This window comes from Bactrocera tryoni, chromosome 1, assembly GCF_016617805.1.
Source record: "Bactrocera tryoni isolate S06 chromosome 1, CSIRO_BtryS06_freeze2, whole genome shotgun sequence".
NCBI classification, from domain to species: Eukaryota; Metazoa; Arthropoda; class Insecta; order Diptera; family Tephritidae; genus Bactrocera; species Bactrocera tryoni.
Window position 1 is genome coordinate 803237 of NC_052499.1, and position 17448 is coordinate 820684.

The window sequence follows — 17448 nt, forward strand, 5'->3', positions numbered from 1 at the left end:
GCTATGTATGTATACAGATATATACGTATATATGCATATATGTCGTGTAAAATTAGGGCAATTATTATAGGGAAATCACCAAATAAATACCTGAAAAAGGCACCGTTTGAATTGGTTAGTATAAACCAAAATACCAGAAGCCTTAACCAATATATACTCGGTAGTTCGACCATATAAATCTGGTAGCACTACCAGAAGATACACATACAGTTGTTGCTTTTGGATTTTTGCTTTGTTGTTGGTGGATTTTGTGTTCTTATGGAAGGCATACATGCACCAATTATTGTACCAATTTCATCGAATTGTACAACTGATTGTTACGTATATGGGGCAGTTGTATGAGTTGTACCAACTGATTGGATGAAAATCAAAATTTTTTGATATTTTGTCAAGTTGGTTGTGTTAGGGTTGTTCGTGCGATTTCAAACGATTTCGCCATTTTATTTCGGCTGTCGAAGATAGCGCGTCATATAAGTATATTAAGTAAAGCAACAACTTCCGAACTCATGTTTAAGCAACGAAGGGAATATTCAAAATGAAGTTGGCCTCAAAATTGTATTAAAAGTTAGCGACAAGGGCAATTTCTAGCCCAACTCAATCAACCAACTAATTGTTGTGTGTATGCCTTCCATTACAAATAATTATATTCCGACTTCCATTCACTAAAAAAAACCGCATGAAACTTGGTTGTTCCTTTCTCACATTCAACTTTCAGTTTGAGCGAAGAATAAAGGTAAATAAATACATTTGTGCATTAAAAAAAAATCAATGTATTAGAGCAAGAATGATAGAGATATTTCCACCTTTCTTGGTTTGGCGGTGATTCTATTGTCGGGTTTAGTTGTTTCGGTATTATCTCTGCTTTCTGTTGACGAAAAAAAGCAAGAATTGTGATACGTTCGAACGTCATGTTGGTATAATTGCGGCAGTTTGAATTGCTTTTGCAGCATTTGATAGTAATATACACAGATCGAAGGCCATATAGTAGAGTTTATGAAGTGGGAAAAAGTTTCATGATGACCTGGCATAAATGACATAAATAGTATCAACTATTTGCAAGAATGCGTGCGTTTCAATTTTTTATTGTCTTGCTATGTTGCCAAAAGTGCAAAATTATTTGTATAACAATTCTAATTTTAGAAACCGACGAGGAGGATGTAATTGTCACTGATTCCAATACCCCTGAGAGGCATACACGACCGCTTCAAACGGATGAATCGTATGAATCATATGCGACCAAAACAACAGCATCGCTGGAAACTCCACCAGCAACGCCACCAGCTGAAAACAGCACAAACGACGATACTCGCAATGTGGGAGAGTGCCGGAAGTTTCACAATATCGACCATGACGATCACACTTCAGCATATTCGCAATCTGAACCCGACGAAGATTCAAGCTTTGTTTTTTTCAGCGAAGGCGATTTACCGGCAGTCGCGTTTGAGCCACCGTACATAGCGCCTCTTGCACCATTGCTTACACCAAAAAGGTGGCGGAGAAAACATAGTATTAAAGCAAAGCAGGTCAGTACGTGTCGGCCGAAAACTAACATAAAAAGAAAATGCCGATCGCCGGTAATAGCTTCCAAAGAAAATTTTAAAAGTTACGACAGCCTCTGTGAGATGTTTTTACAGAATGAGAGATATGCAAGTGCATCTGGAGATGCAGGTAGTAATTTAAAAATTGAAGCATGTGATAAAGATAACTTAAACGGAAAAGGCAAAAGTTACTACTTTGGCAATGATGATAATCGTGGTGTTGGTGAATGTGTTGAACTTGATGACAAACTACTATGTAGAAATGATGGTCGTACACACCGAAACGCTGATAAAAGGTAAGATTAATACAGTGTATTTGCAAAACATTAGTGTATGTCAGATAGTGTGCTGTTTGTATCTGATCTCATTTTAAAGAGCGAAAAAGTAACATAATGCAAAACATCGCTATTTGTGTTAGTTTGACCGTGTGCAAATATTCCTATAATTATTTTCATATATATATATATATATAGTATATTGTATTTTTAAATATTATTTATTACATACAAAGCGTACAAGTAATAGTCCGATCAGAACTATTTTTCTCAGATTGACTAAATTGACTCGGCATATTTTATAGTCTCGAACGTTTCTTTCTGGGTGCTACAAACTTCGTGGCAATAGGGCAATAGTTGCATAATAAACTTCCTATAAATATAATTAGTTTATAAATACGTAAACGATTCTCAATGCTTACCAAATCCCTATTCCAAAAGTAAAAGTAGTTAGAAAAGCAAAAACAAAAACGTTTTTAACGCTTATTGAGCTAATTTTAACATATGTATGCTTACATAAATACTTATTGATAACAGAAAATCCTGGTATATTTATTTAAAATAATAATAAACATACATTTATCATTCAAAATTAAATATTACATTGCAAGATGTTTATTGTCCATAAAAAATATAAAGTTAATATTCATCAATGATTATTCAATGATTGAAATTAACAAGAAAAGTAATAAAATAATAAATAATAATTAAACATATACATCTTTTTGTTTGTGTGAGTTTGGCAACACAAAACCGAACCCAGTTCTTTGAATTTACAATACAAAAAACTAATTATTAATCGCACAGTCAGTCATTGGTTGACAACATTCTGGGCGGCCAGTGAATTTGATGGTGGGCTGACGGCGTATTAATGTGTCTAAAAGCCAATGTTTCCATAAGGTTTTGTACCTATATAAAATGATGACTTTCTACTCTTGCGTACATATTTTTAGATGCTGAAAAAGTGTGTGTGCTTCGCTCTTCCGAAGAGTGAGGTTGCTCGAACTGTATGGCGCTACTTTGCGTCCAGAGGTAATTTTAATTTTATCAGTTTGTAACGAAATGTCATGTTTAACAGTGATTAGTGGGAGATTACAGTTACTATAATTACATAACTAAAAAATAAAAGCTCGTAATTAGATAATTTTTGGTATTAACAAGAAAAACTTTCGGAATTATTTAATATTCATTAAACAGTGATAATTTTATTGTTTTTTAATTCACATGTGTACATACATATTTGTAGGAACATAAATATAAGTATAAATATAAAATCCCCACTCAACGCTAATTGCTGCTTACATAAATACATAACAACATACTCACAACCCACGTTTACCGTATTAATCATCGGCACTCAATGCCGTGAATGCTAATTTAATAAAGTAAAAGTAATTGTAAAGAGAAGAAAGAGTACGAAATGGAGGCTGAGTTCTTCGAATTTTAGCATTTGCCAACAGTTTTGAACTTTAAGATTGTGTGACTGTTTTTCCTGATAATAAATGTTTTTTACTACATATGTATATCTATACTCGAATAAGTAGAGTAGTAGTATTATGTCTATTAGCACGCCTCTCCTTTTTTGTGTCCATGATTATTTAAAATCATTTTGCTTTAAATAAAAGAAGGATTATAAAAAAAAATTGTATTTATTTCTTATTTTTTGATTAGTGGTATTCTTGCAAACTCCACATAAGTTATTTTATTGGTAAAAAATACTGTTTATGCAAAAATAAATAATAAATTAAAGCCCGTATAAATTGCTGCATTGGTTTTGCTTGATATATGTTTTTAATATTGTACCTTTTAGGGTTTGTAATTGATTTTTTTATCTTTTGAATTAATCCCAAAAATAAAGCAGTGAAAGAATATACCTAAATCCTAACGAAATGCCAACATTTATGTGAGCAGTCATCTCAATACAAATTAGCTTATATCCGCATACTGTTTGGACACGTGACTTATTGCATTTTTGCATCTTTGAGTTTAGTCCCAGTCGTGAAAGTGCTTAGAGTGTAATTCTTGCCATTTTTGTCTATATATTTTAAGGCGAATATATGTATGTAGGTCACCGCATTTGCGTAAATATATCTCTAGGCGTCGTATGGAATAAGTATACATACATATGTATATCCTTGGCAGGCACAGTTGAGCTAAACTGTTTGATATTTAAATGATATGCGTGCTCAACGCAATATATGTACATATATGGTTTATTAAGAGCGTGCCTAGTAATTTTGTATAGAATGTGTAGTTTTAATAGTAAATATGTATAATATTTGTATGTGCGTTTATAACTTGGTGGGTGCGTAATTCTCTACAGCAGGGCACCTAACCCCAGTAGGTATATTCAAATTGTTATCACAGTGTATTTCGATGTCTGGCGACGCACCCTGGGTGTTAGAATTTAATGGCGTAAAACACTCTTATGTATAAGCTAAAATCTCTATAGTGGGAATTTGATGAACGAGGCAAAGAGGTGTGTTTGGTTTGGCATGCTTAAGAGAAATGAGATGAACGTTTACAAATATTCACCGTATCAAAAATCCATTTCGAACAAAAATAACGGTGTCTTTTCAGAAAACTTCAGCACACAACGAGTTTGACACTCGATGCAGAGACATCGCAACATCGACGTAACAATTTGGCCAAAATTAATTGTAGTATCAGGCGTAATACTAGTTCTAAGTTCACAACACCGTTAGCGCCAATGACTGATGACATTTTAGAAAATAATTTTGTAAATGAAGAAGACTGCTGCCCACCAACGAAATACAATGAAACACTTTTTTTTACGGATGGCGTGCGTTCAATTGATTTTGTGCTTGCCTACAAGGTGGATCTGGACGAAAGCCAAGAATCGATCAATGCGCATAAGCGTTTCAAATATGAAGCCAACCTGTTGCAAAATGGACTACAGATGGAAGTGGATATCAGGGAGCAGCAGCATATTCATTTTGTGAAAGTAAGTGAAGTAAAAATATATGTTTTATATAATGTATTAGTTGCTGAATAATTCATTTCTTATTTGCTCGATAGATACATGCGCCATTGGATGTTTTACGTCGCTATGCCGAAATTTTAAAGCTGCGTATGCCTATGAAGGAGGTAAGACAATGTTAGTTGTTTTTATAGATATTGGAAAATGTTATGTTGTTTTGTAAGACATAATATCATTAAAATGGGTTTGCGAATATATATGTATGTACATACATTTGAAATTAAGAAGTGCAGTATTGTGACTATTGGTTAAAGAATAATTGTTTTCCATTATGAGTTGTAACTAAATGCTGTACAGTTTTAGGCCCTTTCCTTATGAATAAGTAAGTACAAAATGCTCTTTACCGGGTGGTGTTCGCCATAAGGGACCCAAGTTCGATATTTTGAATACCTTTGGGCTATTAATTATAACATAATATAGTACTATTTAAAGTATATTTTATCTTTCAGATGCATTTTTCTCAAATTAGAATAAATAAACTCGTTCTTTTACAAATGTAATAAAATAAAAAAATTATGAATCAATATTTGAGTATACTTATGAATTTTGTTTACTTCATAAATTTTCGTTTTTTTTCATTTTCAGCAAATATATATAGAATTTGATTATGCTTATTGTGTAGGTAAAAATAAAAAAAGTCGAATGTCTTGTTTATCCCAAAGTAGTTGATCAAATCTAGAGACCACATTTATCTTATATTAATCTTATGTATAGTTTTCATTATATAAATCTATACTTTAATACATGCTATATATTTATTATCTATGTACATAAAGTATATATTATAGATGAAAAACATTTCATATATTTTAAAAATTTACTAAATCATTCCACACAACCTTTAATTTATTTTTAATGCACTACTATTGCAGGATCTTTGTAGTACCACAGTTTACAGCAAATACAGTCGTTTGCTACATGCAGCGCAATATCTCTCACGAAAGGTCTGAATTGCATACCTACATACCAAAATAAACGCATCTAACTTTTTGCTATTACTTCCAAACTATTCACTGGCTTCTGCTTACTTCAGCTATTCTGCATTTGCATATAAAATTTGTGGCTTACAATTAGTACCACCAGTTCTAAGCAGCCAACTGTTTTGTATTTTTTAAATATTTTTTGTTTAATATTGTGACTGGGTTTTGCTGCTTAATTGAACTTATGTAGTTCTGCTCTACTAATCGTATACAAGTAGCTTGGAGATAAATTAAATATTCTGGATTATATTTACAGATACCCGGCATGTCTGCAGTGAATCGCTCAACTCGAAGCGCTTTTTCTAGTCTCAAAAGTGTTGTACAATTCTTTCTTCGTCACATCTTTATTGATGAACGATATTTCCCTCGTCGTGCTTACCGTTTCACCGCCATCTACAGTCGTGATAAAGAGTATTTGTGAGTGGAAATGTTTTTGTTTTTTCTTTTAAAGGTATTTATTTTATTATTTGCATTTTTAAATACAGATTCGATATACATCATCGATGCTTCTTCACAAATGCGGTGCGCTCTCGTATTGTGCAGTTCATATTGGATCGGCAATATTTCGATAACCCCGACAAGGATCCGCGAGCATTCGGTATTGATCGCATGGTAGAGTCGAATGTTTATTGTGCTGCTTATCCACTGCATGATGTGAGTGTTAATTCAACCAAACTCTGACAAAAGTCAATTACTTTAAAATATATTCTCCTAATTTCAGGGCGAAATCACAGAGAAAGGTACAATGCGCGAAGCTCTTTATACACACTGGGCCTCCGTTAAGAAATGGTATCGCTATCAGCCGCTTGATTATGTAAAGGAATATTTTGGCGTTAAAATTGGTATATTTTGTATTTTTCAGCATTCAATTAATTGCCACTAATTAAGGCTCTTTTAAGGTCTGTATTTCGCTTGGTTGGGTTTTTACACCTATATGCTGTTGCTTGCCTCCCTGATTGGCATTATTTGTTTTGTGTATTCATTGATAACATTAAAGGATTATGTCCCAGTGTATGTATATTTTTATTGTTACTAATTTACATGACCATTGCCATAAACATTTATTACAATTTAACTTTTTTGCATTTCCACACACAGCCAAGATGTTTGCTCCAATGAGCATACTAACAACCTCACTATGTGTCCCCTTTGTGATCGATGCGATTTCTGGTACCTCAAGGAGACATGTTTTTATGCCAAAATTACCTACCTCTTTGACAATCCCAGTACTGTGTTCTTTGCTGTCTTCATGTCCTTTTGGGCTACTCTTTTCTTGGAGTTATGGAAACGTTATTCGGCGGAAATTACGCATCGTTGGGATTTAACTGGCTTCGATGTGCACGAGGAGCACCCTCGTCCCGAGTATCTCTCGCGGTTGGGACATGTGAAAAATACTCGTACGCGCATTGATTACGTTACGAATATACAAGAACCAGTAGTACCTTTTTGGCGTATGAAATTTCCTGCCACTATTCTAAGCGTTTCGGTTGTTTTTCTGTTGATACTATTAGCTTTCGTCGCGCTTGTTGCGGTAGTAGTTTATCGCATGTCTATGCTGGGCACTTTCAAACTGAATTCTAGTACGATGACAACTTCGAGCGCCATCATGTTGGCTACAGCTTCGGCTGCTTTTGTCAACTTATGTCTGTTATATATGCTAAACTATGTAAGTCATGAAATTCCAAAGAAAACAAAGAAAAACACTAACAATTATCTAATTCTAAATGTTTCTTTATCAGGTGTACACACAACTCGCTGAGTACCTGACTGAACTGGAAATGTGGCGCACACAAACGCAATTCGACGATTCATTGACACTGAAGATTTATTTATTGCAGTTTGTAAACTATTATGCATCCATCTTTTATATAGCATTTTTTAAAGGAAAATTCGTTGGGCATCCAGGAAAATACAACACAATATTTGATTATCGACAAGAGGAGGTAACTTTCGTACTGAATTTCATCACATTCCTCTTTAACAAAATGTTCATTGTAGTGTTCCTCTGGTGGCTGTTTGACTGAACTCTGTATTCAGCTGGCAATCATTATGATTGGAAAACAAGCTTTTAACACCATACTGGAAGTAATAATGCCAAAGATTTGGCGAAAAATCATGGCTATACAAGTAGGTCTATCCCGTTTGTTCAACAGTAAAACTCATGATGTAAATAAGGAGAAAGTGGAACGTTATTTGCGCGACTTAAAATTACTTGACTGGGGTCCACGCAGCTTATTTCCGGAGTATTTGGAAATGGGTAAGTAAATGTGGCTTGTTTTCCTGAGCAATTTTTGTTTTAACAATACATGACGTAATATTTTGTTCACACTTGAAGTTTTGCAGTATGGTTTCGTTACATTATTTGTGGCCGCTTTTCCTTTGGCGCCTTTCTTTGCGTTACTTAACAATATATTCGAAATGCGTTTGGATGCGAAAAAGTTGCTGGCCAACCATAGGCGTCCTGTTTCACAGCGTGTGCGTGATATTGGTGTTTGGTATCGGATATTGGACAGCATAGGCAAGCTGAGTGTGATAACTAATGTGAGTAAAAATGAAATTATTGTTTTTTCTATTCCTAACTGTTGACTTCTACAGGGCTTCATTATTGCCTTTACATCTGACTTTATACCTCGCCTAGTTTATCGTGCAAGTTCTGAGGGTCATACGCTTGCTGGCTATTTGAATTTTACATTATCCGAATATAATATAACGGAATCCGATAATTTACGTAGTTTAGCTGGTGATGATTCAAATATAAGAACGTGTTTGTAAGTCGTTTCAAATAATTAAAGATTTTCATAATCTGCATTATTATTTTCTTTTAGTTATGCTGATTTTCGGGAACCACCAACTTCGCCCCGAAAATATTATTTAACAAGTACATTTTATATCATACTCGCTTGTCGATTGGCTTTCGTTGTGGTCTTTGAGGTGAGTCGAAGGACACTATAATATTGAAAATAAGAGAAATTGAGAAAACATTATCCACAATATTGTATAAAAGACAAAATGACACCTAAGTAAATTTCCCGCCCAATTTTTGATTCCAACCCTCTTTCAAACTATGTTTCATAAGAGCTCTGTTCTATTTATTTTGGCAGTTTTACATATTTTATATTACAATTTTTAAATTTTTTTTGCTAAATAAATGCATTATTCAATAAACAAAAGGCCCATAACCAAATTGTTGTTTTATGGTGCTACCAAAATGCGGCAAAAATACGCCATGGATTCACGCTAAATTTAAACTTTAACATGCTGATAAAGTCCAGCTGCTTCCACAATACTCTCCTGTAACGTACGATTCTCATTGACCGTTGCCTTGAGCATTTTGTATAGAGCAAAGATGCCGAATAAAGAAAGCGCATTGAAAACTGTTAATTAAAAGATGAAAATATTAGTGTGTTTAAGTTTGTGGAGGCATTTTTAATTTCATTTATTTCACCCATAAATACGCCAAAAATCACACTGTGTATTATGCGCCGGTCCAATGCTATTTCCTCTTCGAATTCATTCATTTTAATTTCGATGAATACAAATACGGCTATCTCAATGCCAATCGAAATCGTGGTGTTAATGAGCCAGGGAGCAATGCAAACAAGACGTTGCTGCAAGAACAATTATAAAACGTATTCATTTGTTATTGGATAGTATTTGTAGTAATTATTTCGTAATTGTTTTACCTTTCTAATACCATCTATGAGTATGGAAGCAACAACTAAATTTATCAAAGATTTTACCCAAATAGTAACTGCCAGAACCATATAGAAAGCATTGGAGAAGTTATGTACGAGTACATAATCAACTGTAAAGTAGAATTTTGCAAAGTTGACTGTGTAAAATTATTACTTATAAAAATACAATTTAAAAACTTAGAAAATAATTTGATTTAAAAACAAATCTTTTATTGAGGAATTTTTTGTTGTCTATCGAAATATGAACGAATATTTTTTTTGATTTCCGAATAATTTCGCATTGTTGATGAATTTTTTTACTTTTCAATAGTTATACTGGAAATATATTTTTTGTTAGTTAAATATATATGTATGTATGTAAGTACAAGAGTTAGATTAATAATAAGTTTTTCTGAATGTTCTCAAAAGCTCACCAACAATTGCAATGAGATTACTTAGCGGATTCAATATTTTTACATCGTCCTGTGGCCAATATGACACATGCACATAGTCGGTCCAAAGATAGTAGGAGCACAGTGCTAGCGTGCACAACGCTACGATTATATCAAAGCCGGCAACAACAATGCCAAATGAACGTAAACTGAAACAATTAAAACGCTTCATAGTGGACGGGCACGATGGTAGTGTTAGTGGCGCTGGTGTTACTGCACTTTCTTCAAAGTCCGGCGCAAAAGTATACGAACGTATCTCAAAAAGTGATTTGAGAAAATCCACTTTAATTTTGTATAAAATTTTAATTTTATTCCATTCAATTTTTTTGAAATATTTCTTGCATTTGACGCGTTGCTAACGCTTTGGCGTTTACAATTGCACTGAATTAAAGTATTCCCATTGTATTTGCCACGACATCAAGACGGCTAATTTTATTTATTTTAGTCCGCTTGGTGCATGCCATTTGTCGTTTCGCATTGTTGAGTGATTAGCGGCTATACGTAGCGTCAGGGCTACAGATGCAGTGAAAGTGCTAAAGTTGAATGATCTGACACACTTCCAGACAGGGCTACTTAAGAGCCGTTGCCATTAGGTAGGCGGGTACAGTGGCGAAGTACTTGTCACACGTGTGAAATGGCTGCAGAAATCGAGTTTAAAATCTGTTAAAATACAGTTGTTTTCCCTTTTAAATAGTTTTGAAATAAAATTTGACTGAGCACGCACACATTTAGAATTTTTTAAATATTTTAGCATATGCAAATATTAGTAATGAGATTTTTATAGAAATATAGGAAAATCTATAAAAATATCCCAAACTGGAAAATTATTTTAGTTTATTTGGTAAAACTATAGTTAATTTAAAACAAAATAATAATTTATTATACAAAGTATTTGGTCCACATAATCTTACCCCCTTTACTCGTAGTTGTAACTGCGCCCACCAGTCGGTGGCCTTAATACCTTTTGAAGGTAAAATTAAAGCTGCTACTAAACAACAACAATTTTAAGCTCAACAAAATTTACAACAATAAATTTATTTTTTTTACCTTAAAACCAATGTTGGTCATTTAAATAGTGTTGTGTATATAAATAATTAATTGTTATATTTCAATCAATTTGATTCGGACTGGTTAACGATCGGTAACCCCTCATCTCCAACCACCCTCTTTAATGAATTTAAATGCATTCCTATGTCATCAAGCTTAGCACATGACCCCATTTATCGCTGTGAACATCGAGAACCAGGTAAAAATTTTGGTTTAAAAAGTGCTTTCTTTGTAACACTGAATTTTTAATTAAAAAAGTTACAAACATACAGGCGATGCTAATAAAAGCGCATGTTTTCATGACAAAATCTTATATTAATCAAAAATGATGCGTAAGAATTCAGCATTAATTATTCGAGGAAACGCATTATTAGTTGGTCCCATATATTTATATTAGAATCAACTAATCAATTTAAGGTAATGTGTCAAGTCGTAAATCACTTATAACAATATTGTGTATATTGGGACTACGGGAAGGTTCGGACTGATTATAAAAGAACTGTGGTCTTTCACACATTTTCGATTTCGATTAAACAATATAGTACCTAATTTTCATAAGGGCGCATTATTACTAGGAAATTGGCTATTATTTTCGGTATAAAGTCAGACATAAGTAGATACTGAGCTTCACATATTCGGTACTTGAGGTATAAAATATTTGAGCAAAGTTCCGATTTAGTGCTTTATTTTTTAAAGTGATTTTTTCACTTCGAAATCTTGTCGTCCCATTTCGTCTGTTAAAAAAATATATAATTGAATTAAATAGTAGTTTTACTTTGTTTTCTTTACATTCCTTATAGAATTTCGTGGCGCTTGTTATGATTTTGGTACGTTGGTGCATACCCGATATGAGCGTTGAGTTGCGTGACCAGATACGACGAGAAGTTTATCTCACTAATGAAATAATTATTGCCAAGGAAGCTGAGCGGGCACGATTGGGTGAGTTGTTATAAAAATATATAGGAAAACATGTTGTATTAGTAGTAAAATATTTTTTACCGCAATTACAGGGTTGGATAGACGTAGCTGTTCCGTCTGTGGACATGACTATCGTGCGGACACAATGTGAAATACACAAAAAATCTTCCTCGCATGAGAATCTCTCTATGGTTAAGAAAAAAGTCACAAATATTACTGCGAGTAGATATAATCTATTTTTAATATAAATATACAAATATGGTTAAAGTTGGAAAATGTAGTGTCAGTTTTGTTTTCAGACTTATGTTATGTAAATCTTACGTTGGGCCAATTTCGCCACTTTGATTAAAACTGACTTTAGTATTTAGTAACGAGTAATCTCCAAAACTATGAATCGGTGCTCTGAAAGCGCTCTAGATCTATCTTAAATCATATGCCTATAAAATCTCATATAATTATACATATACGTATTTACTTGGACTTTTTGCAACTGCAAATGTTTTGTTAGTTAGGTGCTAAATATTTATTTAAATTTTTTATTTACATCTTGTTAGTTATTACTGAAGTTTCACATCCTCAGAGCTTTAAATAAATTTTATTTGTCTGGTTGCTCAGGTGCTTGCTCTCAGTGTGCAAATATAGATACTAATTGTTAAAAAACTCACTGTTAGAAGTATTTAATATAAATGTGTTAAATGGAAAAATTAAATTATTATGTTGCAACTGCTTATTTGCTTTAGAAAGGCAACTTATGAATATAAGTTCTTGGAATAGAAACTCTTTTAGCTTGGTTCTAGAAATAAAAAGAAAATTTATGGTAATTTTTTTCGAAAAATAAGCCTGAATTTGAAATGTGTTCCTAGTACAGCTAAAAAATTTATTTTGATATTTATTCACAAAAACTCACAAAATAATTATTCAAATATTTAACTGAGAGTGTGATTTGAAATTAAAGGAATTAATTGAAAATAAAAACCGCAGATAAATACCTACATATATACACTCAAATATTGGATGAAAATGAAAACTGTCAATGCTTTCAATTACTGTATGCAATTGTACTTTAGTTAAATAATTTTATATTGTATTAGTTTCTCTGTAAAATTTATTGAAAAATTATTTATTTGTGTTAATTAAAGGGTGAACGTTTTGTTTAATTAGATACCTACCACTGACTTAATTATTTATACTCAAATTTTAATATCAAATTTAAATAATTTGTGATAACTTAGATAATATTTATATTGAAATAAAATTCGTTAAATTAAATTTATGAGTATTTTTTTATTTCTCAAACTCTTTTGACAGAAATCTCAAGCTGACTTTAATTTAATTTTAAAGTTAAACTATTTCAAAAATGAATTATTATTTTATGCTTTTAGTTTAATAACTCAAGCAATTTCGTTTGTTGGGCAACGCTCAAAGTAAAAAAAAACGCTGCAAGCAATACAAAACAAGTGTATGTAGCGTGGGGATCTTGAGAACAACAAGCATAAGTGGGAACTACATTTCATCGCTTAGAAAATTGCTTAAATGCCGATTCTTTATTTACATGCAGTCATAAATCTGTATATAAATTTGTCATAAGCGCCAGAAGAAATAAATGCATCCGTATTAAGCAATGTTTTGTTGTGGTTGTTGTTGATGACGTTGTAGACTTGCCGTAAACCCCCTTTAATTATTCTATATATTTGAGTTCATTGTCGCCTACGAAAGAAAAAAATCATACATACATACATATGCAGGTGTATACTGTTGTTGTTTTTTGTTGGCAGTATTAACGGCGAATTGACGCCATCATCTAGCACATGCTATGCAATATAATGACGTCAAGAACCTTACGGGGCATCTCGACAGGATAAAATCTATGTCTTGCGAACTGTATTGCCGTGCCTATTGCTTGTGGAGACTCCACATTGCTTATATCTTACAATATATCGCAAACTAATTCGTATGCCATATATCGTAAGCTATAAGCTGTCACTTCAGCAGTTTGACAGCGCAGTTTTCATTTCTATGAAAATTTTGAAGATGCAACATATCCCACTTGCACATATGCCGACGGCATTTTCATTTCTCGGTAATATGAAAATTAGAAGAGCGAGTATTGAGACGGTTGTGTTATATTATAAAAATAAAGTACATTTTCAAAATAATATTTTTTCAAAAAATTATTATTTAGTTTAATATTGTTAATTTACAGAAAAATTATGCAAATTGGTTTTGGGAATAAGCGAAATCTTAAATTTAATAAACTTATACTAGCGAAAATCAAAATATCATTGCTCATTTTAAATTTATTGTTTTGATTGGTATATAAAATGTATGCCAAAATTATGACATAGTAGTCCAAAAATATGAATTCTTATTTTTCCCAGAAATACGTTTGTAAAAAAAGGATCTTTTTCTTATTATCTTATTTTTCCCAGAAATATGCATTTGTAAAAAAAAGGATCTTTATCCTTTGTTATTATTTCATTTTTCCCTGACATACATTTGTAAACAAAAGGATCTTTATCCTTTTTTTATTTTCCACATAAAAGATTTAAACAGTTCAAGGGCTCAAAACATGGGCTACATCAGCTACCTACCCAAATGCTACTTTCGCAAATGATAAAATAAATTTTTCAAGAGCTCAAAGCATGCGCTACATCAGCTCGAACCTACCTACCCTACGCCTTTGCGCAAATGATTATCTTATGATAACAAATGCCCACATACAGATTTGGCAATGGCAATAGCAATAGATTTGACAGTTCGCAGGACATAGATTTTATCCTGTCGAGATGCCCCGTTAGGTTGTGATATATGTATTATATGCTCTGTAGTGGTGTCGCCAATATTGAGAGCTCGCCGCGTTACACTCTCAGTATTTTGTGCATTCATATGGTCGACATTTTTGGTTTGTCGTATTTTGATGGCGTTGCTTCTTGACCACACGCTTTTCTATAATTATTTGTTGTCAATTCTTTGGGGTTAAAAACGTTCAACTGGCTGTTCATTTGTACACAAATTATTCTGTTTTTAAGAATTCATTCAGCTTATAAATGGGTGAGGACGAATAAATGTATGTACATACATAACGGCATAATTCTAATCACCATACATTTATAGTATTCCTAAATGTTTCCGAAATAAATGAAAAACGCTTCGATATACATATATGTACATACATACATACATATTTAAGGAGATAGTACAAATACAGTAATGTACTTTCTAATTTCCTATGGGGTCATTTATCCTGACGCACGCAGACGCTCTGCACACAGAAAATTCAAAACAAAAAATGTCTTGAAAGCAAACACCAAATTAAGAATACTCAACAAAAACAAAATAACGAATTGCATTGCCGTCTGTCGGCAGGTCTGAAGTTGGCACTCGAAACAGTTTAGAAACTGTTGACGACATTGCTTTTCCGAATTCACGGAAGTTTACAATGGCAACGCATCAGTTTAGTTTTGGGCATTCTGGCGTAAACACGGAACACCGAACAACACGTGAAAATATAATTTTTATACGCAAAAATTTAACAATGTAAATGTTTATAGGGCAATTCGGAATGTATGTACATAAGTATATCGAATTTTAGCAATTAACGTCGTAAAACCCGTAAACATCCTCAAAAAATTGTTCAGATAAATTTAAAAAGTGCGCGTTTCAAATGAATTATCATAGCAACTAATAAAACTGTTAATGCAAACAAACGCAGACTTTAGTTAAACAAAAGGACGAACTGTGCACTAGTGAGATTTGTAAATATGTATGTATATGAACATGTGAAACTTAAGTCCAAAAAGTGCAATTCATTGTCCGACATGCTGCACACAAATGCATTCGTATAAGTATACATTTGTATGTATGTCATTTATTATACCCATGATTTCACAGTGTAATTAAATAAGTCATGCTGTGCGAAAATATTACACCAATGCAAGGTTGAATTTACGCAGGCTATAGTAAGCAACTGCGAGAGCAAAAAAAATATATGTATAAAAACAGCAACAATAAAGACACGAGACGGCACATCAACGAAGGGCGCCAACACTCAGGATAAGGAAAAGCAGAGAAAATAAATGTAAGTGAGTGCGAATGCCGGCTCGGTTACACGTGCAACATGAGATATGCCGTTCCGCACATACTCTTATACATATTAGGGAGGCATAAGTAAAGGCTGTGTTCAAGCACATTTTGGAAGTGACGGCTTGTTTGCTTAAAAAAATTGGAATCCGTGCCTCTTTGTCATATAGTACGATCTACAGAAATTATTGTATTTCTGAATTACATTCGAAGATACATACATATATGAATGTATGTATATATATTGTGCTGTATTGATTTTTAACATGGGAGGAAATGCTAGCGCATGATATACAATCACGAAATTCGTCCGCGGAATAGTTGTTGTTAAGCAAGTTTTATTTTGTCAATAATTGTTACTGCTTTGTACTGAAGTTGCGACAAATTTTTTTCATTCTGAACTAATTTCTCAGGCTATCAATTGCTTTTTTATTGTCGCTGTGTTTACCTCCCTAGATTTGTTTTTTTTTTGCGCATTTAAGGTTTGATTAACTTTATTTAGTATTTTTCGCTTTGGCGCACCTGCAGGGCACACACATATTGGTTGCGTATACGCACTTGTGTACATTTCCCCCCCTCAGACTTTATAGTGCATTTGATCTTTTGCTTAGCAGTTCTGGTTCTGGTTCTAGTTTGATATTTTAGAATTTTCGAATTTTTGAAAATCATTTTAATATTAACCCACAGCTGGAATATAATGGATTGATCAGGTTTGGAATGATTAGCGATGGTTGATTCTGTTGGCAGTGTTATTTATTTAGACTCAGCATGTTTAGAAATTTATTCGGCAATTGAGTCAAGCCCTTAGCAACTAGTCATGTATATGTAGATATGGTAGCGACTCCTATATTACTATATAGAAATTCCAATCATCCACCAAGGAAAAGAATTAATCGCTACACGGACCTTGTATCTATCGTACGTGTCTTTTTCGTAATCAGCTTATGCTTATAATTTAATCAAGAATTTAAGCTGCGATTCGTCTTTTGTCCTCATTTCTTACAATTGCTTGGCGCCAACCTTCAGTTTATGGACACACACACGCTCCCCACACTGTTGCCATTTATTTGCACACAGTCAACATTCAGCCTTAACAGCTGTGTAGAAATGCCAGAGCGTCCTCAGGACATTAACTGTTGGCTCCAAAAGAGTATTGCACTTTATATTTATGTAAGTTATACGCATTAGTAATAAAACTTTAACACAACAATATTTAAAAAGCATGTAATTTTTCTTTGTCAGTTAAAAACGATTGAGAGATGAATGCAATAATATTAGATATGTATAATAATGTAGAATATGCGACTCCGAAATTCTGCGACAATTGTGTCGCTAGCGTATCATAAACAGAGTTATCATATGTAAGTAAAGTTGATTGGTTAGTTTTTTCGAATGAACAAATATGTAGATATTGAAAGACATTGTGGAACGATCCCCGATATACAAAGTAGAACATTGACCTGTGCATGCTGTTTGAAACTTC

At 33.1% G+C, this 17448-nt stretch overlaps 3 protein-coding genes across 5 annotated transcripts in view; 2 read left to right on the plus strand and 1 right to left on the minus strand.

Moving 5' to 3' along the window:
• The first annotated feature begins 259 nt into the window (after window positions 1-259).
• LOC120766722 (anoctamin-1) lies at window positions 260-12989 on the plus strand. Of its 3 annotated transcripts, XM_040092389.1 has the most exons (18): window positions 260-733; window positions 842-1065; window positions 1141-1834; window positions 4394-4778; window positions 4853-4921; window positions 5687-5758; window positions 6051-6211; window positions 6280-6448; window positions 6516-6636; window positions 6694-6805; window positions 6893-7460; window positions 7534-7737; window positions 7793-8051; window positions 8130-8335; window positions 8390-8562; window positions 8620-8725; window positions 11768-11906; window positions 11978-12989. In XM_040092389.1, the coding sequence occupies exons 2-18, from the start codon at window positions 1062-1064 to the stop codon at window positions 12034-12036; spliced, it is 3501 nt and encodes a 1166-aa protein (XP_039948323.1). In that variant the 5' UTR covers window positions 260-733; window positions 842-1061; the 3' UTR covers window positions 12037-12989. The 3 variants fall into 3 exon arrangements, with proteins under 3 accessions (XP_039948323.1, XP_039948315.1, XP_039948306.1); XM_040092372.1 differs by lacking the exon at window positions 5687-5758 and having other exon boundaries at window positions 261-733; XM_040092381.1 differs by lacking the exons at window positions 5687-5758; window positions 8390-8562; window positions 8620-8725; window positions 11768-11906; window positions 11978-12989 and having other exon boundaries at window positions 8138-8288.
• Window positions 8863-11101, minus strand: LOC120766737. Its single transcript, XM_040092404.1, has 5 exons — window positions 10832-11101; window positions 9903-10558; window positions 9478-9599; window positions 9240-9402; window positions 8863-9168 (listed from the first exon to the last, which is right to left on the minus strand). The coding sequence occupies exons 2-5, from the start codon at window positions 10090-10092 to the stop codon at window positions 9038-9040; spliced, it is 606 nt and encodes a 201-aa protein (XP_039948338.1). The 5' UTR covers window positions 10093-10558; window positions 10832-11101; the 3' UTR covers window positions 8863-9037.
• Window positions 12990-15316: 2327 nt separating the features above from the next.
• The window catches only part of LOC120773696 (organic cation transporter protein), a 29946-nt gene continuing 27814 nt past the window's right edge, over window positions 15317-17448 (plus strand). Inside the window, exon 1 of the mRNA XM_040102732.1 lies at window positions 15317-15963. The gene's annotated coding sequence lies outside the window, so the exon portion shown is untranslated. The remainder of the gene's footprint in view (window positions 15964-17448) is intronic.